We start from the raw sequence: 21,316 nt of genomic DNA on the forward strand, positions 1-21,316 counted from the left end.
TTTTTAAAAATGAAAAAAAAAAAAAAAAAAAAAAAGATCCAGTGTCTTTCTTGTAACATTCTTTTATTATGACATTTTTTTCCTGTTTAGAAAACTACATCCCAGTGGATAGAAGCTTCTACGATGTTGTAAGTCAGCAGCAATATGCCTGTGACTACACCAGGGGCTGGCTCAGGCAGCAGGTCCTGCCACAGGCCCAAAGCCTCAGCCCCAGCTTCCAGCAGAGTCACCATCTGGGAGGGGCGTGTTTCTCACTGGGGCCTGGGTCAAGAAGTGGCCATCTAGGCCACCACTGCCTGCATAGGGATGGACTGAGATCCCCAGAGAGGTAGGGGTCTGAGGACTCTGCTCCAGAATCCAAAAAGCCATCACCCATGATGGCTCCCATCATGAAAAGTGAGCAAGGACGACTGGAGTCAGGCCTGAACTTAGATGAATTCAGCAACCTCTTCTGCTGTGCACATTTAACTGAAGTGGTCCAATGTGGACCCCTCCACTCTGGAAGACCTCTCGACCTGGAGGAGTCGGGGACACCTTACCACAGTCAGCGGCAGGCAGGCAGGCTGCCACATGACTGGGCCTGCAGACAAGTAGTACTGGGGCTGACCAAGAAACCAGAAGCACAGAACAAAGCCCCGCAGCATCAGTGGGATTTTGTCCTTTACAGAGTTGCCCATGCCAATAACCTGGAAATCCCCGCGGATCTCCTGCAGAATCTGTGTGCTCCTTAAGGATGACTAACCCCCCCCCCCAAGTGGGTCCAGGGTCTGCCAGCCTATCCATAGGCCAGGCTGCAGCCTCGACCCTGACAGCTCCAGGAAGCTCACTGTTGGGCTAGCCAGGAGGGGAGCAGTATAACTTTCGTCTTAAAAGTACCTATAGTATATAGTTAGGATATAATAAAGGAAGGTTCGTGAAGATTAAAGCACATGTGTAGGGATCGCCTAGGTGCGGGGGCATGCCCCTGTAGTGGCAGCTACCCGACAGGCTGAGCTGCGAGGAGCCCAGGAGTTCAAGGCCAAGCTGCATGACACAGTGAGACCCTGTGTCGAAGAGGGGGACAGAAGGAAGCAGGGAGGGGAGAGAGGCACTCACCAGAGTTCACAATGAGGCTCTTGTTGACAAGTTGCTTGTTGCAGGATCAGGGGCTTCCCCACCCTAATGTGATGGGAAAGCTGTGGCGTGCACCACGTCCCCCAGCTGCCCTGCTCAGCTGGCTTCATTTTGGAGGTTGTCCTTCCGTGCTCACAGGACAGGATGGCAGCCACCAGGCCCAGCTCTCTCCCGACCCTGAGAGCTCTGATCACCACACCCAATCCTCCCCATGCACACAAATGTGTGCACACAAGTGTGCGTACACACACATGCACGCGTGCGCGCGCGCACACACACACACACACACTCCAGATCCCCTGGAGCCAGGAGTACAGAAGGCTGCCTCTGCCCCCTCCCAAGACCCTTCAGCCAGTGCTGCTACAGCCAGACCCTTCACACCCAGAAAGGATCCTCTAGACATGGTTTTTTAAATCTTTCTCACTTTCTCACTCTCTTTTTGGATTCACACAAGATACATTTCCAGACAGGACATCCCCAATGTCTCACTCCAGAGAAAGGCTTTGCGCTTCTGCCCTTTGGCATGAGTCAGGTGGGCCCACTTGTCACATGTCACTCTCCCATGCGCAGCACGGCCATGTCTCCTGCCCAGCCTCCCATCAGGGTGGGGACTGCCTCATGGTTTTCCAGCTTGTGGAGACAAACAGGTCCCTGCTCTTGGCCAGCCGAACCATGAGCCGCCCCACATAGAAGCCACTGATCTGGCCCACGCCGTCATTTCTGCCCATGGACAGGAGGAAGGTCAGCGCACCTGTGGGGCAGAGACACATACACACATAAAGTGGAATCTTGTGTTATGGTCGGGCTAAGCCTGCGATTCCCACAGCACAAACCCTTCCCAGACCTGCAGGCCCAGGAATAAGCACGACTTCTAGGAAGGCGGGCGAGTCCCTGATGGATTCCTGTCTCTTCTATCCAGGATCTCACTAAGCCACTAAGTTGTCCATGCCTGACTCAAATTTGCAATCCCCTTACCTCTACCTCCAGAGTTCTGGGATTACAGGCATGTGCCACCATGCCCAGCTCCTTCACTGATTTTTACAGAACTTCAGGGCAACGTTCCTGTCACCAGCCTCAAGAATTCAGTGTGCTGATCAGTCATCTTGAGCCCAAAAAGATTTCCCCACTTGTACCCTCAAACTCTAAACTGTGACACACACAGGCCTCCTTACCTGGCTTGTAGGTCTTAAGGGGCCTCTGCTTCATGGAGTTGACAATGTTGGCCACAGCGATGTTGGCATGGAGGCCGGCATGATAGGCCATCTTGGGCTCCTTAATGTCAGCGCAGTCACCAATGGCATAGATGTTGCTGTAACCCTCTACCTGGAGGAACTCGTTCACTCTCAGAGCCCCGTTGCTGGCCAGCCTGCTCTCTGTGGGAAGGGTGATACTGCACGCAGGTGCCTGAGTGGCCGCTGTGGGCCCGCACTGGCTCAGCCCCCCTCCAGAGGCATCGTTCCCCGTGCTCCTGCATACACACCCTTCCTGCAAGGGCACACTTACCTCAGGACAAGCACAGAGCTTGGCCACTTATATTGGCCAAGTCCTAAATTTCCACTTGATCATAGACTACTAGACTTTAAAATAAGCACAGGCCTTTAAATCTATAATCAACTGCTTTTCTTTTCAAGGGACTCAACAGAACTCATCTTTGAAAATACAAATTAGGATCATGAAGTGCTGAATTCTGGGTTCACGATCCATTATAAGCTTGCCCTGGTGTGCAGCTTGGCCTCCAGGGCATGCTACAATCACTTCTGCTGGATGCAAAGCAGGAGCTCCTGGTTGGAGAAAGCTGCTTAGAAATAAATACAGCAACCCAGGGATGAGGCAGCCACAGAGCCTGACCACTGCGTCTCCTGCTCACACACAGAGGCTTAAATATGCATCAGTCCAGCAGGCCTCCATCTACAAGCTAAACAGATGAATGCTGTGTTTTAAGAAATGAGGCCACAATACAACCCCTACCCCCTAAATGGTCTTGGAAGCTAATATCTGGATTTGGGGTGACCAGGACACTTTTGAACTGAGAAAGGCCTGGCCCAGAATTGCCTCCATATCCACATAAAAAGGAAAGTACAGGTGGAATGGAATCTTGCTTAGCACTCTGAAGACTGTTCATATCTCTGACCACCAGGAGGCAGTCCTAAATTTGAATCCTTTTGATCTCAGACCACGTTGGACTAAGCCATTATCACAGCTGCGGAAAAATCCCCAAGCAGGAACCCTAACTTGACATTAAAGTTCAAGGTCACCAAGTAGAAGAGAGGGAGCTGCCAGGATGAAGGAAAAAGGCCGGGCAGGCCGATTTGGACACAGACCGGGACTGGGCCTCCTGCTTACCAAAAGTACCGTGATAGGCAGAGCTGTTGATCTTAATGCCAATGCAGGGAATCACCATGTTGGTCGCCACCTCGGTGCCCTTGTCCGTCTGCACTTTGATGTAGTCCCGATACTCGCTAAGCGGCAGCTCCTCCAGGTTGCTCACCCGCTCACCTGGCAGGGGGACCAGGAGCAAAAGGCTGCCACTGGCTCCTCCTCAGTCCCCTCCACCACCCCAGAGGCACAAGTGGGCATCTGGGCCCCAAGGACCCAACTGGAGGAAAATTCCAAGAGCTGGCCAGAGGGCAGCAAGGCCAAGCTTCCAAGAAATTCAGCAAAAGGCCCCAGCACACATTCCTGAGCAACAGCCACTCCCTTGTCTGTGCAGGGTCACCTCCCACCCACCATCCACAAAGGCACAGCAGAGAGGCGGAACCTGCCTGCCTGCCTTCAAGCCCTGCTGGGGACCAGCAGTCTTCCATGACCAGTTAGCACAGGGGGCTGTGACAGCCACGAGGTACTGCCATAACAGATGCCCCATCTCCCAACCTCTCCACAAACAGGAGGACAAGGCCCAGCATAGGCGTCACAGCCCTGGACAAAAGCTACACTCACTACCCTCAAAATACAAACCCACTCCCTCTACTGCAAAGATAGAAAAATAAGGGGCAACTCCTTTAGATGCACTTAAAAAATATCATTCAGCTAATAGGCACCCGCTATCTGTCCTGCACCTGAAGTAACAGTCACCACTGCTGCCGCCACGACCCAGGCCTCCAGCTGGACAAGGTTCACCTGGGTTCTGATGCTCAAAATCATTTCCCATCCTCCATGATAAACCCTGCATACAGTGGCAAAGAGGGAGGGGGGCAAGGTCCCACGTACTCAGCAGCAGACGCACGCCCTTCCGGAGGAGGATCTCCTTCACTTCCTGCCGCACACTGGGCAGAAGCTCAGGGTCGGCCAGGGCTACTTGGGAGTGAATGAGAGTGACCTGGGGACAAAACAGCCACGGGACAAGCCCTAAGAATCCAGCTCCAGGGACCATTCACCCCCTCCCCCGCCTCCACTTGGCTGCAGAGGAAGCCAAGTCCATCTGCGCAGCACTAGAACCAGTTAGTGAGAAGCCGGGCTCTACCACATCACTTAGCCTACAACTCTTTCAGCACCACCTTGCTGCCCCTGGGCCAGCTGGACGGCCACCCATGGCTCCAGTGGGCCACCACCCACACCTAGCCAGGGCCACCTTGGCCACTGCTTCCAAGCATCCTTGAGTGCTTACAACTAGGTGACCTTTGTATAAGCTCAGGCGTTCCCACTTCCAGCAGGCTCGCGGGGCATCACAGCTAGTTCTGAAAGCAGTGTATCTGGGTCTGCTTGCTGCCCGCCTGGGTCAGCACAAGGGGGCTCCGGGAGCCTGTGACCATGTCCAAAGCCGGCTCTGAATCAGACTCCCGGAGTTGACATCCCAAATCTGAGACTCACACATCTCCCAAAGGCACAAGAGTTACTCAGGACAGAGCAGCAGCCATGGTACTCTAATTTTCCTATTAAGCACAGGCATACAGATAAAGGTTTTGTTTTTGTTTTTTTTTTTAATTTTATGGAAGAGTCTACAGGGTGTTCAGGGTCTCACTACTAGATCAGACTCAAAGTGATCTGCTTGTTTACAGCCTCTCAAGAGCTGGGATTACAGGCGCGTACCACCATGCCCAGTCTTAATTTTCATCTCAGCACACTCTGGGGGCGGGGCTGGCATAGCAGGCCCGGGGGATTGAACCCCAGGCCTCTGTGCCTGCTTACAGGCACTTTAATCCTGAGGATTTGATTAAATCCTACTGAAACAAGGTGTGGTGGTGGATGCTTATAATCCCAGTGCTGGGGAGGCTGAGACAGGAGGATCACTATGAGTCCAAGCTGTGTAGTGACACCTTGTACCAAATACATAAAAAAATGAAAATAAAAAAATGTCTTATTTCACGGGGTCTTGCTACATAGCTCGGACTCGTAGTGATCCTCCTGTCTCAACCTCCCCAACACTGGGATTACAGGCACGCACCACCACACTTTGTTCCAGTGGCCAGCACAGCATACCCACAGCCTCCAGGACAGGCACAGCATACAGTACCAGGGATCGAACCCAGGTCCTTGCTCTTGCCAGGCAGGGGCTTAGACCGCCAAGCTCTCTCTCCAGCTCTGCAACTTCTGAATTCTAGGCAATTCAGACAGAAATGCAGGTGGCTAAGACCTACTACTCGCCACTGGCATCTGAGCGGGGACTGTCATATGTTTTGTGTTTTGTTTTTTTGTGGAACTGGGGACTGAACTCGGGCCTTGGGCTTGCCAGGGAAGCGCTTATTCTACTGAGCTATCTCCCCAGCCTGTCATATGTGACTGAGCCCTTGACCCAAGGGCCTGCGCTAACTACAGACAGCATCAGAACTGGGCTGGACTGTAGCACCTGCAGTTGGTGCCAGAGAACTGGCTGTTGTGGACACAAACCCCACACAGCCTGTCACTGAAGTGTTGAGTACAAGCACAGTGAGTAAGTAGGCTTTCCCTACACGACTCTTATAAATCAAAATGAAGAACCAGCAACTGTCTCAACCACTCATAATTTCCAACAACTTGTCAGAGAACAGTCATATAATTCTATTAGTTATGATTAATTTTTCCTTTCAAAACCAATCTGTCTTTCCCTGGGGGGAAAAGCCATGCCCAGGCGGCAGGGGCTCTCAGCAGGCAGCCTGCATGCGCAGTAAGCAAGCTCCGACCTGCAGGCCCACATGGCCACCACCCTTCAGCCCTCACCAAGCATCAGGAGGGTCCTAGCAGGCCAGCACCACCCTGTATGAGCAGTCACTCCCAAATGCCACAGGCATGGACCACCATGTTCTGCCCAGCCTGGCCAAACTGGCCACCAACAGAAGAGATGATCAAACTCCAGGTTTTATCACAAAAGCCTGAATTCTTAAGGGACCCAGGAAGTCATCTTTGTAAGGACTCTCCGTGGGCTTCATCTTCCCTGTTGGACCAGAAGGCAAGCTCCTTCCTGGTTGGGGACAGTCACAGTGGATCTATAAGATCAGAGATCCTGGCTCTCAGGGAAAACTTCCTGTAGAATCGAGCTGCAGCACAAGATGGGAAACACACTCAGCTGAAGTGTGTGGAGCTCCGTCCCTGCCCTGGGCAAATTCCTAATGTTCAGAAGGTAAAGCAGGAAGAAGCCGACTCAGCGGAAGGCAGCCTCACCCCTTTCTCTGGGTAGTCTGTTTTGATCTCCGCAGCCATCTCCACTCCAGCGGAGCCTCCTCCCACCACCACTATGAACTCTGAGCGCTGGACCTGGGAACAAAGAGATGGTGAAACACCTCCAGACCTCCCACCACCTGGTGGCAGCAACCAAGTAGAGTCCTTGGCCAAAAAAGTAGGGAACATTGTTTCTATACTGGGGTTCCTCTGCCTGCCCCACAAGACTGCTGTGAAAACTGATTGATACTGGGAGCTGAATCTACCCTGCAAAATCCACAGCCCTGTGTGAATGCAAAGAGACCTCAGGAAGCAGGAGTGGGGACACCACGCAGGTCTGGGGAGCCAGCGTGCCTGGCCAGCCGCAGGAATGGGCTCCAGGCTTCTCCCAGGAAATCTCTTCCCAGCAACTCTCCAACTTCCCAGCTTCCTCTGCCTCTCTGAAGTCCACACCAGCAGCAGTCCAGCCCAGCCTGCTGTCACCTCAGCTGTCCCTGCCCCACACCTATCAGCGGCAGCTCACCTGTGTCACCATGTCCTCATAGGCCTGGATGGCAGCCTGCTGGCAGCAAACCTTATTAAATTTGCCAGGGAAGGGCCCAGTGCTGCCTGTGGCCAGGATGAGATGTGAGAAGGGCAGGGCCTGTGGGGGGACCAGGGAGAGAGAAGGCAGGTAAGACAGGGCAGGGCCCAGCAGCACTGGTGGATGAGGGCCCTGGCTTCCAAGGAATCTGCCCTGTGAGGAGGCAGGAGAGCACACCAACAGGCCGAGGATGGCACAAAAGCCCCAATTTTATTTCCACCTAGAAAAGCCTGGGCCACAGAGCCAGCCGCCATGGGACCTCAGGAGGTCAGTGAGGAACAGGAAACTGCTATGGGGAATTAATGAAAACTCATTCATTGTGGAAGAGTTCAGAATCTCCTGGGTGTTTCAGAAGAACCCCCTCCCCCACCCCTGAGAAAGGGGACTGTGGAGGAGGATGAGGGGAAGAAAGGGAGCCCGTGGGAGGCTGGTTTGCAATCTAAATGCATGAACAGTGGCAAAACAGTGGGAAGGGGGCCAGTGAGTCTGGACTGCGCAGACCCCTCTTCCCCCATGGAGCCCAGAGATACACTGGTGGCCCTAAGGCTCCAAGAAGCATAGCCCAAAATGACAGGAGCAGGAGGCATGCAATTGTCTTTCCAATCAGGAGATTCCCTGACCCAAAAATAACTCAGGGATGACCAATTTAGTTCACCCAAAAGCACCTGGGCTCCTTCAGGGCAGGAACTGTGCCCTACCCACCTTTTTTTTTTTTTAGACAAGGTCTTGCTGTTAGGCTGGCCTTGAATTCAGAGCAACCTGCCTGCCTCAGCCTCCTAAATGACGGTATCACAGGCATGCGCCACAGTGTCCAGCTTTGTCTCCATTCCGGTTGCCTTTAATTTGAACAACTGAGCAGGGGACAGAGCAGCCCATGAGCTATGTGGGTAGGAGCCACATGTGGATGGGCTCCAGTCCTTGCAGGGACACAAAGATGAGTGAAAGTCATGTCTGCCCACCAACCTCCCGAGCCCAGGGGTGGCCTCCACACTGACCAGGCCTGGGCCTCACTTGGGACACTGGCTTTTGGGTCCTGGGTGCTGGGCCGAAGCTGCCTAGGTTCAAATCCTGGCTGCAACACTCATCAGCTAGGGGCTTTCGGCAAGGGTTTAGCAATCCCTTAACTTCTCTGTAAAGTGAGACTCCCTATGGTAAAGCCTCGGTCTGCGATGCACCACGCAAGCCTGGGCCTCAGGGATGGCGCTCTCCACCGGGGGGGGGGGGGGGGGGGGGGGGGGGGGGGGGGGGCTCCAGCCGGCTGGACTCTGCATGCTTACCTCGCCCCCCTGCAGAAGCACCGTCTGATTCTTTAGGTCTATCCCGACCACCTGGCCCTGCCGGAAGTTGTCCTTGAAGCTCACAGAATAGGAAATGAAAGTCTTTTTGGCAAACCCTGGGAATGAAAAGGAAGACAGTACAGCATATGCCTGAGCTGGCTGCCAACAGGGTACCCCACTAGAGCTGAGCTAGCATGTGTACCCAGAAGCTCACTGCCCCCCAAGTGCCCAGCTCGCCTGGGTCCTTGGAAAAGCCCACACTCTCATTTCAGGGCCTCAGTAAGATAGCTGCTTAAGCCCAAGAACTGTGAGATTCTCCAAAATGTGTGTGTGTGTGTGTGTGTGTGTGTGTGTGTGTGTGTGTGTTACTGGGGATTGGGCCATGGTAATCCCCAGCCACAACCCTTTTCTTGTAGTTTGAGAAAGCCTCTTATTACTAAATCTCTAAATTGCCCATGCTAGGCTCAAATTACAATTCCTCTGCCTCAGCCTCCTAGAGTGCTGGGATTATAAATATGTGCCACCACGCCCAGCTGGGAATCCACCTAAGTGGTACAAATCATGTCCCAAAGTGATGAAAGACCATGTCACAAAGGTAGCCCAGGAAAGGAACACATTACCACTCTCCACAGAGGCCCTGAGGGAGGCCACATTGTGGTGGAAGGAGTCCTTCATGTCCACCAGTGTGAAAGGCAAGTTCAGGGCCTGCAGCTGGCTGGCAGCCGCCATGCCGCCGAAGCCCCCGCCCACGATCACCACGTGCAGAGCTCCTGTGTCCACGGAGACCTGGGACCCCATCTTGAATCAGGTGTCGCTGGGCTGGGAAGAGACCAGATTGAAGTCAGGGGCAGGGAAGGTGGGGTAGCCCTGGTAGAGGCGCCTCACCTCCCAGGCCGTGAGTTGGCCTTTTCAGGACAGCTTAATCTTTCATTAGTGAAATATCAGTTTTGGGATATTTAAATTAAATTCGGACAGGTTATCCTTCATCCAGCCCAGCCCTCGGCCCCCACTCCCTCCTCCAGAGGCTTCCGCTGCTAGCAGGACTATGTGAACTTTTCCAGAAACACCCTCCTTACCTACGGTCATCAAGGCAAGACTGTAAATCCAAGGCCAGCCTAGTGAGACTGTGCCTCAGATAAAACATACAAAGGCCGGCAAGATAGCTCAGCAAACTGAGCAACTGCTTTGGCCAGCACAGAGACCAGGATTCGAACCCTGGTCCCCACATGCTGGGCCAGCCCTGCCCCTGGGACACACTGAGCTGTGACCCAATCTGGGTGTGGTGGCACACACCTGTAATCCCAGCACTGAGGAGGCTGAAGACAGGAGGATCACTGAGTCGGAGCTGTGTAGTGAGACACTGTACCAAATACAAAAATTTAAAAAAATAAAATAAAAATACAAACTGCTTGGGATATAACACCATGTAAAGGCCCTAGATTCAGTTCTCAGTAGCTCCCACAACAAAAAAGAAATTAAAATTAAAAATGGTTGTGCCCATTTCTTTTACCCACTATATTTCATCAACAATGGTAAGAAAGTAATGACCACTTAACAACATACACATGTTGAGCTCCAGCTCTCTGGTGTGCTCTTGCTGTGCACCCAGTGGCCGGACAGGCAGGAGCCCTGCCCTAGCAAAGACGGATGGAGCCTGCAGAGGAGAAGATTGTGGTGCCCAAGATGTGGAAGCTGCGGCTGGGCAGCACCAAGTGTGGGGCTGGCACAGCAACTGGCCAGCTGCTGTAGCTCGGGGCTTTGCAACGGGGGAGGGAGGATACAATACAGGACACATTTTATAAGATTATTTTGGAGGGGTTGGCCAAATAGCTCAGAGGATTAAAGCACCCCCCAAGCAGACACACGGGCTGGGGGTTCCATCCCTGGGCCGGCTGTGCCGGCCCCGCCTCCAGGATGCACTGAGACTGCGACTGAGACTGGGCCTGGTGGTGCGCGCCTATAATCCCAGCACTTGGGAGGCTGTAAACAGGCAGATCACTATGAATCCAATCTAGTAGTGAGACCGAGACCCTGAACATCCTGTAGACCCTTCCCTAAAATACAGGAAAAAATAATAGATTATTTTGGGGCTGGGGAGATAGCTCAGTGACATAAGCGCCTGCCTGACAAGTGCAATGTCCCAAGTTCGATCCCTGGTACCACAAAATAAATAAATCAATTAATTTATTTATTTATTTTTAATTTTTTTGTTTGTTTGTTTTTTGTGGCACTGGCGATTGAACTGAGGATCTTGCGCTTGCCAGGCATGTGCTTATTGTGCTGAGCTATTTCCCCAGCACCAATAAATTTATAATGAATCACCCAAAGAATCATATATGAAGAGTGCAGGACATCTGTCCATACACTGAAAACCAAAGACTGCAGCTGAGGGCCTGCATTCCATGGCAATGTCCTGCAAGAGTCCAGCTGAAGGCCTAGAGCCCATGGAAATGATCCCCATGAATCCAGCCAGAGGGTAAGAGCTCACGACAATGTCTCATGCAGGCCCATTTCACAGAGCTATGCTGGGAAAGCCCAAAGGTCAGTGGTGGAAGCTACAAAACCTGTGCCAGTGGAATGAAGGAACGGGGCCAGCAGGCTGAGGGATCTGCCCTGGAGCCAGGAAGGGTCACGTAAGGTCAGAACCAGAGCCCTCAGAAAAGGACCACACAGCAACAGTGAGGTTCCGAGCTCCTCCGAGGATGAGAACAGCCAAGTTCATCAGGAAAGCCAGCAAAATGCCCAAGGAAACAAGCAGCTCCCTAAGGGCTTCCCAACAGCTCTGACCAGCTCCCAACAGCCTCCCTCCTCTTCCCCAGCTCTGCCTCTAACGCTGCCGGCAGCAGTCCTCAGGTGGGCCTCCCACACCCAACGTCATGCTGGCTCAGTTCAGCTGGGAGCTCCGAGTGGACCACCAGCTGTCAGCCCACCACAGCAGCACAGGGCACAGCCAAGGGGAAGAGGACTCTAAGCCTTGTGCTAGGCAAACACTGCCATCAGATTCCCACTACATCCACAGGTCACCAGGTCGAGCCCCCACACCTGAAGAAGTCCATTAGCAGGGTGTGACAAGCATCCTGCACGGCCCACAAAAGGCCAGCACTGGAAATTTAGTTTCCCATGTGACAACACTGGGACCCGATGGGAGATGGTTGGGTCATGAAGGTGAATCTGTGAATGACAGGTAAATGGCAATTATAAAAGCCCTCAAGGCCACCGGGCATGGGGACCCATGCCTGTCCATAATGCCAGCACTCAGGAGACCGAGGCAGGAGGAGTGAAAGTTCCAGTGCAGCCTGGACAACTCAGCAACTTAGTGAGATCCTGTCTGGGCAGTGGAGGTAGGCTAGGGACATAGCTCAGCACTAAGACTCTGGGTTCAGGGGCTGGCGAGATAGCTCAGCAGACTAACGTGTCTGCTTAGGCAAGCTCAGGGACAGCAGTTGAATCCCCAGCACCCAGGGCTGCACCAGGCCCACCCCCAGGGCGGGCTGAGCCAGCCAGAGTCCGGGAGTAGTGGCATACACCTGTGATCCCAGTACTGAGTGGGGAGGCTGAAAGCAAGAGGATCACAAGCCCGAGCTATGCAGTGAGACCCTGCAAAAACCAAATACATTAAAAAAATAAAAGACTCTGGGTTCAATCACCCTGTGCTGCAAAAGAAACAAATTTTACCCAGTCTGGCACTGTAATAGCAGCACAAATGGACCGAGATAGATGCTATGTGAAATGAGACAGTGGGGTGGGAGGAACCGTCAGGGGTCGGGCCTCCACTGTAGCATTCCTAGAACAGCTAGCGGATATGTTCCAAAAGATGGAGACAGGAAGAAAAGCCTGTTGGGAGAAATCTTGAAGGATGTCTGCCAATAAGAAAGAGGGTGGAGGGCTGGGGCTGATACCTCAGTGGTTTAAGCACCTGCCTGGCCAGCACCAGGACCTGAGTTTCATCCCCAGTACCACATGCTGAGCTGGCCTGGAAACCTGGAACTGCAGGCACACCCTGCCCATCTTGAAACTGGGAGTGGTGGCGCTCACCTGTAATCCCAGCACTGAGGAAGCTGAGACAGAAGGATCACTATGAGTCCAAGCTACACAGGGAGACCCTATATCAGATGAATAAATAAATAATTTTTTAAAAGAAGGTGGGGCCAGGCATGGTGGCACACACCTGTACAATCAGCACTCGGGGGCTAGGGTAGGAGGATCACTCTGGGAGTTCAAGGTCAGCCTGGGCTACAAAGTGAGCTCAAGGCCAGGCTGAACAGCATAGGGAGACCCCTGTCTCAAAAAGACAAAAAGAGAAGGTTGGGGGAGAAGGCCCATCAGGTAGGCTCCACAGTGAGGGGTGAGATGGCAATCAGGGTTTGCCTGCTGGGCACACGGTCAGAGGTGGGGTGGCCCAGGCTGCCACTCACAGGCACAGCCTGACCACAAGGAGCTAAACTCCAGGCACTCTTGGCCCAGAGCCAGGAGCTGAGGCCACTGGAGACAGAGGAAGGGCTGGGCTGGGTCACTGGATGCTAAACTGCTAAACACAGAAGGAAAAGCAGCAAAACTGCCCAGCTCCCTGGTTCCATCTGGGAGCCATGGACAGGGCCACCTGCACATCCAGCGTCCAACCTCAGGCGGCCAAGACCCTGGGCTGGGGCTGTAGCTGTGGGATCTGCCTTCCAGCCCAGCCTACCCCAGAGGACGCACACAGTATGTGGCTGGTAGACAGGCAGACAGGCTCACTGACGGGGGAGGGGCCTCAGAGCCCAGCCAAGGGACAATCCAACTACAGCCCAGATGCTGGGAGCAGTCGCAGGTTGTTAGGGACACTGGCTAGGGGGACAGGCAACCAAACCTCCTCTGGGCCTTTGCCTAGTCACAGGCGGAGGTGCTGGGGAACCAGCGAGGACAGACCCAAAGCTGGCTCTGCAGAGAGCAGCCAGAAAGACTCCACAGCCCTGTGCGTTTCAAGGAGCAGGTGGCCAAGGGGGAACACAGGGTGTCATGGAGGGAGGAAATGAGCCTGTGCCTCAAGGGGAGCATGTGCCAGCCCACCTGAGACCCTCCTGGGTAGCCTTGTGGCGCTGGAAACCTCCATGCTGCCCTGATCCTCTGCTTGGCGGGCACATGACCCACTCCCTCTCTGGGCCTCAATTTACCCTCTATAACTTGATAAGATTATAAGGCCTGACCAGCTGACACCCTGAGTTATTCCTGTACACACAGGTTCCAAGACAGGCTGCCCAGGAGATGCTTCCTAAAGCTTCCCACACCACTTAGAGGGGTGACTTATGGTTAGAACTCCGGGCACTGTTTCTATCAGTGTTCAAATACCCACGGTCCAACTTCTGCCCTGGGCAGGCCAGGCCCAGGGGACTGGTGGGGATTAGAGTTGTTTCTCTCTCGGTGGTCAGATGCCCCCCTACCTGTACACTGAGGCTTGAGCGACCCACCTTGGCAGGGCCAGGGCCAGGACCAGGACAAGTCCCCCAGGGCACAATGTGACCTTCGGATTCTCACAAGGGCTGTCCAGAACTGATCCCAAGTATGCATCAGGCTGCCAACTGGGCCACTAGGAGCCTATCTCCTGGGGGTCAGGACCCAGGAGGGTGCATGGTCCCAGTCAGAGGCAAAAATGGACACCCAGAGCCAAGGAGGGCCTGGACCAGGGAGGTGATGAGGCAGGCCAGGGGGCGCATATGTCACCTGCCCCCCCAGCGTGCGTCCCTTTGTGTCAGGCCCTGCCCTTGGACTGGAAGCCAGTAAGAAGGCTGGGAAAACAAACAGAAAACCCCATTTTCAAACAGGCTGGGCACAAGCACCAAAAGAAGGGCTCAGCTTGATGAGGAAGTTGAGGAAGATCACACAGGACTACCCAGGGAGGCCCAAGGAGGACACCCTAGAGACCTGAATAAAAGTTAGGGGGCAGGAGTCTTCCCAGCAGAGGTGACAGCATAGGGCAGAGGCCCAGGCAGGCAGGGCAGGGCAGGAGCAGCTAAGACACATGCTGCAGAAAGGTAAAGAGGTGAGGAGGGCAGGGGCAGATGCTAGCACAGACGTCATGGAGGGCAGCTTTAACACTAGGTGGGCACGCAAGCCTGCCCAGGCCCCTCATGGGGCTCCTTCCCTGGCAAGAGAAAGCCACCCTTCCCCAGGCAGGCCTCACAGCCAGTGAGTTGGCCCAGGATCAGCCTATTGACCTCAAAGCACACCCTGGCCTCAGCAACTAGGTGCGCTCCCACCCCCAGGACAGCAAACCGCTTCTCTGAGTTCCCAGTGGACACCAGGGCAGGGCCCAAATGCATCAGGCCTCTGGAGACACTAGAAAAGGGCCAGGGGAGGGACAGTCTGTCACACCCTTGCTGCCTGAGGCCTCTTCTGCAGTCTGACTTTCTCTCTCCTCCACTGACCTCTGACACCCTAGCTTGGGGACATCCAGCAGCCCGCACTGTTCAGCACATTCCACCCTTCAGCAGGAGCCCTTGCCCAACACTCTTGGACACACCAATTCCCCTTGGCTCTGCCCACATCAGTTCTTGCCTGGCCCCTGGGGCAGCTGGACTCCCCTCTGCCAGGCCAAGACCTACTTTGTCGGATACTTAATCCAAGGGCTTCAGCCACAGACCTGCATTTCCAGCCGCACCCTGGTAGGCACTTAGAACACATGTGTGCAAGGAGTGAACATCGAGTCCCTGTGCTCGCTGCCCTGGTGGCCGTGGGAAGCCCCCCGCAGTCAATGGGAGGCTCCAACCGGAAACTTTGTCAGTGGAAGATTCCCAGATAAGCTCATATACGCCCACGCAGTGGAGCTGTCTGCAGTTTCTCATATTTATTCTTGTTTGTTTTCTTGGTTTCCCCCCCCCTTTGCTATTTATTTTTAAGGAATGAATGACATTTTTATATGAAAAAGTCAGGCAACAGACACACATTAACAGGCAGGGACACACTCGTGGAGGAAGACACTGGAGGGACCTGCTGCGCTCTCACCTACGTCTGCACGTTCAATAGGTGTGGGGGGTTCTCCCCATTTGGGAAAAAGTCTGACAACTCTTCCACCACTCATCAGAGGGACCTCTGCTCTGAATCAAAATACTAGTGATTACTGACGAGGATGGATTTGTTTCATCTTTCTTGAGCTTTTTCATTTTGTTTAAATTGTTTTTAAACAAATATGTACCATTTTTACAGAAACAATAAAGCTTTTAAAATGAGATAAAACCAGGGCTGGTGAGATGGCTCAGTGGTCTAAAGCACCTACTTAGAACAAGCTAAGCCAAGCAAAGCACAGGGACCGCGGTTCAATCCCCCAGCACCACATGCCAGCCAGCCCCGCCCCCTGGTGGGCTGAGCTGGCCACACACACACAAAATAAATAAACAAACAAACAAACAAAAAATTCATTAAAAAATAAATAAAATGAGATAAAACCATCACATCTAATTTTTTAAGATACAAATGATAATCAAAAACATGGTAAATGTTTTCAGGGTGGTTGTTTGTTTTTGTTTTTGTTTTGAGATGGGGGTCTCACTATGTAGTTCAGGCTGGCCTTGAACTCACTACATAGCCCAGCTAGCCTCAAACTCAATGAGCCTCCTGCCTCAGCCTTCCAAGTGCTGGGATTACAGACGTGCACCACTATGCCTGACCAAGATTTTTTAAATGTATTATAGAAGCCAGGCATGGTGGCACATACCTGTAATTCCAGCACTTGGAAGGCTAAGGCAGAGGAAAGATCATTGAATTTGAGGCCAGCCTGGACATGAACTCATCTCCAAAAAACAACAACAAAAATGTACTATACTGAAAGGCACATTGCCACTAATCCCAATCCAGATACTGGCCCTGCTTTGAGCACTCTCATCCCACCCTTTTGGCCACTTTCTCAAGCAGTCCTGGAAGCCTGGAGATGCGACACTGCTGAGTCATTCTGTAACTGCTATTTTCCTTTTTTTTTTTTTTTGACACATGTAGTTCAGGCTGATCTTGGACCAACTCTACAGCCCAGGGTGGCCTCAAACACACAGTGATACTCTGCCTCAGCCTCCTGAGTGCTGGATTACAGGTGTGCAATCTAGCCCCGCTAGTTTCATTTTTGAGGAATTGCCAGACCCACCCGTCTAATTCTAAGCTGAGAGGCCAGCAAGATAGCTCAGCAGACTAAGGGCCTGCTTAGGCAAGCACAGGGACCAGGGTTTGATCCCTGGTATCACATGCCTCACGGGCCCCACCTCAGGGCACACTGAGCAAGCAGCCAACACCAGGTGTGGTGGCACACACCTGTAATCCCAGCACTGGGGAGGCTGGAAACAGGAGGATCACCACAAGTCCAAACTATGTATCAAGACATTGTACCACATACATTAAAAAAAAAAAAAAAAAATTCCAAACTGAATATCAAAGGCCAGGAAGGAAGTCTAAGACTCTTCTAAATCTTCTTGGCTTCAGGAATCTTAGCTTAAAAGAAGGCCCAAGAAAACAAAACAAACTTCATCTAGAAACTTCTGGGTAACTTAACCACTACACACACACACACACACACACACACACACACACACACACACAGCCCAGAGCTGCTAGCAGAGCTGCACTGCACCAATTCATGATTTTTATCCAAGTTCAGCAAAGAACCTGCTACTGACTGGCAACACACTCACATGATATGATTTTACACTTGAGTTTTCTCAGTCTGACATCCAGCCTTATGCCAGGGGGACTCGCCTTTAATAAGAGGTCTGTAGGAACCCACTGAGAAATGAAGAAGTGGCATTTGCTGAAGCTGTTGAGAGGTCAAACCTCAGAAGACACAGAAGGAGCCCTGTGGGTTCACCCTCATGCTGCCTCAGAAAGATCCCAGGCGCGGCATGCCTCTTTGGAGTCGCATTGGCTTACACAGAAGACAGGTGTCAACACTGGACCTTAGCAGCCCGAGTGGCTGTCCTGGAAGAGAAGGCCACTGAATCCTGGTGTGGATGTGACAGTCCCCTCTTCCACTTGGGGGAGGGGAAAGGGCAGGCAGCCGCCCTCCCTTACAGTAGGGGGTCAGGCTGACAGCAGGCACTCTGTGGCCAGCCCTCCAGCAAACACACCCTAAATGTACCCTAAAGAAAGCCAATGTCGGGGCTGGTGAGATGGCTCAGTGGTCTAAAGCACCTACTTAGAACAAGCTTAGCAAAGCACAGGGACCACAGTTCAATCCCCCAGCACCACATGCCAGCCCCTCCCCCTGGTGGGCTGAGCTGGCCACACACACACACACACACACACACACACACACACACACACATAAAATTAAAGAAGGAAAAAAAAAAGAAAGCCAATGTCCAAAGGAGAGTCAATCTGAACACAGGACAGTCTCCTTTCATGCCCCAGGAGAAGGCAACTCTGCAGTACCCTTAAGGGTCATATATACACTCCTGTACCCAACAGCTAGGTCCCCCCTCCCAGGAGCTGGTCACTTTGTGTTCCCTGTAACCCTCCTACTATGTCTCCCATAGCGTGCACTTGGATCCTGGCTTATTTATTGCTCCACCAAAGACCCAGTCAGCCTACTCTATCACTTAAGGGCTGGGTAGTTCTGGGCAAGGGCCGCCCTGGTGGATCTGGGTGTCCTCCTGGGTGAAATGGAGGCGTGTAGTTCATTGACCACTTGGGGCACGCCTGGGAGAACTCTTTTCTAGACACTGGAGTGACAGCAGGTGGCATGGGGCTGAGTGTGCAGCACATAGGCTGGAGAAGCATTCTATCCCCGGAGGCACACAGATGAAAGTTCAGTACCACGTGAGTCCCTTCCCAAACTATGTGTGACACTGCCTCGCATCTGTCCACTTGCAGGATAGGCAGCTCCCCAGCCACCTTCCTGCTCCCCAGCCTCGCCTTAAGTCCCAGGGTCACAGAGGCTCTGGTTAGGCAGAAAGGCCAGGTTAACAGACAGCCCACGAAAGCAGTTCCAGGCCAAGTTCAGGTGTCCCACCGGAGCTCTGAGCACTGGTCTTGGACCCAAGGGCTTCTCCCCAGGTGCTGTCACTTTCCTCCAAGAGGTGGAGGTTATGTCCTTGCCCATTCCAGCCTTCTGTCCTCCCAGGATCCCAGGATCAAGACCACCCATGACCCCAGTTTCTCGGCTCTTCCTGGCCCGAGTCCATCATTCTCAGAAAGACTTAGCAGGGATTTAAGGGGGACGCGGTGGGCGGAGCTGCTCTGCCGTGAGCAGGTAATAAACCTCCCTGTTGTGTTTGGGGGATGTGGGGGAGCTGCAGGCCTGAAACGCCCATAGTAGGCACCTGCCCTGTCCTCTTAAAGCCACGACTACGTCCCGATCTCCCCAAGCTGTCCCGGGATCCGCGCGTTCCGGTTGGGATCCCGTCCAGCCCGGGCCCGCGTAGCCTGCGGCGCGATCTCACCTCGCCGCCTTCCGCCGCGCCCCCGCGCTCCCAGCTCTGCTTCGCCAAGCTCAGCTCCCAGCTGCAGGCGTCTTCTGTCCTCTGCCCTCCCAGCGCCCTGGACGGGCGGAACCCGCCCCGCCCACCTCGCCCCCGCACCCCGCCCACCTCGCCCCCGCACCCCGCCAAAAGTGGTGGCCACGCCCCGCGATCTGGCCACGCCCTCCCAGGGCTAGAGGGTGCCACACCCCGCAGGGGACTGAGCTTCACAGGAAGGCTCAGGCCTAGGCGGCGACAAAAGCCTCTTTCGCCGTCTAATGCTCCCGGCCCTGCCCTTCCCGAACCACGAGGCCTGGCTGGGTTCTACAAGACACCTGCTATTACGTTCTTAATTTTTTAATCCAGGTCTATAGCACATACTGATTACATTACTCGTGGGCAGGTGGCAGTGTGCACAAAACACACTGTAATTTCTTTTACCAGGAGACACCTACCTTTGAGGCCGCTTAAGCACTCTCCTGTAAGCCAGGCACCGTTAGGTGTGGGAGGGAAAACAGCAAAACAGAGCTTCGCTCACGTGGAGGAAGCACCGGTGCCCCTGTAAACACTGGAGGCAGTGAGGGTTGCAAAGCTTCCCTAAGTACAGCTCGGAGGGAGAAGAGAAAAGCTGCGAGCTCCAGACAGGCGCAAAGGCCCTGAGGCAGGATGAAGATCTGAGAAGAAGCCAGCACTTTTGTGGTGTGGAGGACCCGGCATGGTGCCGCACGCTGTAATCCTGGCCCTGGAGAGGCTGAGGCTAGCACTGGAGGCCAGCCTGGGCTGCTTAGCAAGACTGGGGTTGCGGCGAAAAAAGAAAAAAGAAGACAACTAATTAATAAAGAAGCTTTCGCAGATACACTAAAGCATGTTTTGTGATGTTCAAAGTGCATTTAGGGATTTTGGTTCGGCTTCATTGGATTTTCTTTGCTTTGTTTTTATGGTCCGAGAGGTCTCACCCACAGGTGCTCAGCCAGTGAGCTGCATTCCCAGGGCTTTTTAATTTTCATTCTTTTTAGCACATATACTAACACAGAACAGTGCTCATATTGAATATGCAAGGAATGGATGGTACTGGAGATGATCGCCATGTGAAATAAAACAGACTCAGAAATAATCGCCACGTTTTCTCTTAAAAAATAAAATAAAATAAAAACTTTTTTAAAAGACCTGAAAACTAGAAGGGTGATTACCGTATCAGAGAAGAGGAAGAGGATGAGAGGGAGGGAGGGGGAGGGAAGAAGGGAGGACAAAGGCAAGATGAGGGTGGTGGAAGCCCACGCAGTGAAAGCTCCGGGTGTATGGGTGGGATTGCGCTAACAGCGTGAGATAAATTCTGTGAAGGATGGGGACGCGATGCCAGGCACACAGCAGCCTTTCTAGTGTACAGAGATTTTACACTGTGGATTACTTTGCCCAAGGCCACACAGTTGCTTGGCCACTTCCTCACCCACAAGCAGCTCACAAACACTGCCCTTCACTTCCCAGTTTCCATGGATACTCCCAGGGATGGAATACTTTTTTCTTTTTCTTTTCTTCTTTTTTTTTCTTTTCTTTTCTTTTCTTTTTTTTTTTTTTTTCTGTATTTTAGGGAAAGGTCTACAGGGTGTTCAGGGTCTCACTACTAGATCGGACTCCTAGTGATTCTCCTATTTACAACCTCCCAAATGCTGGGATTAGAGGCAAGTGCCACCACACCCAGTCTCAATCACATTCTCAGAGCGCTCAGGGAACAAGGGGCTGAAGGGCAGGCCCAGGGATCGAATAGAATGCTTTTCTAAAAGCTGCAAACAGGGCTGGGGAGCTGGTTCAGTAGAATAAGCACTTCCCTTGCAAGCACAAGGACCAAAGTTCAATCCCTGGTTCTGCAAAACATAAAATAAAAGCTGCAGTCAAAGAGCTTTTTTCACCCCTACTCCTGAGACAGGGCACTTTCTGATAGTCCATCTAGGGGACACTGATGCCTGGAATCACCTGCGCCTGGCAGCCAAGTTTGTGTTCTCTCCGGGTCTTCAGCAGCTCACGAACCCTGAACCCTGGATGCATCCAGCTCTCTGGAATCCCTGCCTCTCTTCCCTTCCCAGCTCAGCACGGCCCAGTACATCTGGGTGAAGAGGGGATTACACACACAGAGGTGTGGGCGTCTCTGCCCTAAGCATCCAGGGCCGAAGTGGGGAAGCAGAAGCCCCTGGTGGCCTGTCCTCCCAGTGCCTGGTAGGGCTCTATCCTGGAAGCCGCTGGCCGAAATGGGACCCGACAGGCACATGAGCCCACCACGTGTCTAGGCTTCACAAACTTCCCAACGGCTGTGGTCTTTTGCGGTTTTTTTCCTCCTAAAATTCCAAGAGTTGAAATAGTGCAGG

General features: G+C 53.1%; 2 protein-coding genes across 3 annotated transcripts in view; both read right to left on the reverse strand.

Moving 5' to 3' along the window:
* The window catches only part of LOC101571911 (apoptosis-inducing factor 2-like), a 7,913-nt gene extending 7,236 nt beyond the window's left edge, over positions 1-677 (reverse strand). The window contains exon 1 of the mRNA XM_012515446.2: positions 540-677. Coding sequence (XP_012370900.1) covers positions 540-677 — 138 coding nt within the window. The remainder of the gene's footprint in view (positions 1-539) is intronic.
* Positions 678-1,388: 711 nt separating this feature from the next.
* On the reverse strand, positions 1,389-19,023 carry LOC101585098 (apoptosis-inducing factor 2). Of its 2 annotated transcripts, none has more exons than XM_004623969.2 (9): positions 18,939-19,023; positions 9,165-9,358; positions 8,545-8,660; positions 7,208-7,327; positions 6,688-6,780; positions 4,321-4,429; positions 3,457-3,609; positions 2,286-2,486; positions 1,389-1,864 (listed from the first exon to the last, which is right to left on the reverse strand). In XM_004623969.2, the coding sequence occupies exons 2-9, from the start codon at positions 9,340-9,342 to the stop codon at positions 1,713-1,715; spliced, it is 1,122 nt and encodes a 373-aa protein (XP_004624026.1). In that variant the 5' UTR covers positions 9,343-9,358; positions 18,939-19,023; the 3' UTR covers positions 1,389-1,712. The 2 variants fall into 2 exon arrangements, with proteins under 2 accessions (XP_004624026.1, XP_023579274.1); XM_023723506.1 differs by having other exon boundaries at positions 9,165-9,363.
* Positions 19,024-21,316: the final 2,293 nt, after the last annotated feature.

Source organism: Octodon degus, unplaced genomic scaffold, assembly GCF_000260255.1.
Source record: "Octodon degus isolate 3935 unplaced genomic scaffold, OctDeg1.0 scaffold00005, whole genome shotgun sequence".
Lineage (NCBI taxonomy): Eukaryota > Metazoa > Chordata > Mammalia > Rodentia > Octodontidae > Octodon > Octodon degus.

Excerpts from the sequence above, each read along its gene's own strand:
- LOC101585098 (XM_004623969.2), bottom strand. The coding sequence starts at position 9,342 with ATGGGGTCCCAGGTCTCCGTGGACACAGGAGCTCTGCACGTGGTGATC. Across the intron at positions 7,328-8,544 it reads TGCTTCTGCAGGGGGGCGAG|GCCCTGCCCTTCTCACATCT; the intron begins GTAAGCATGCAG and ends GTCCCCCCACAG. Across the intron at positions 2,487-3,456 it reads TGCCTATCACGGTACTTTTG|AGAGCAGGCTGGCCAGCAAC; the intron begins GTAAGCAGGAGG and ends CCCTTCCCACAG.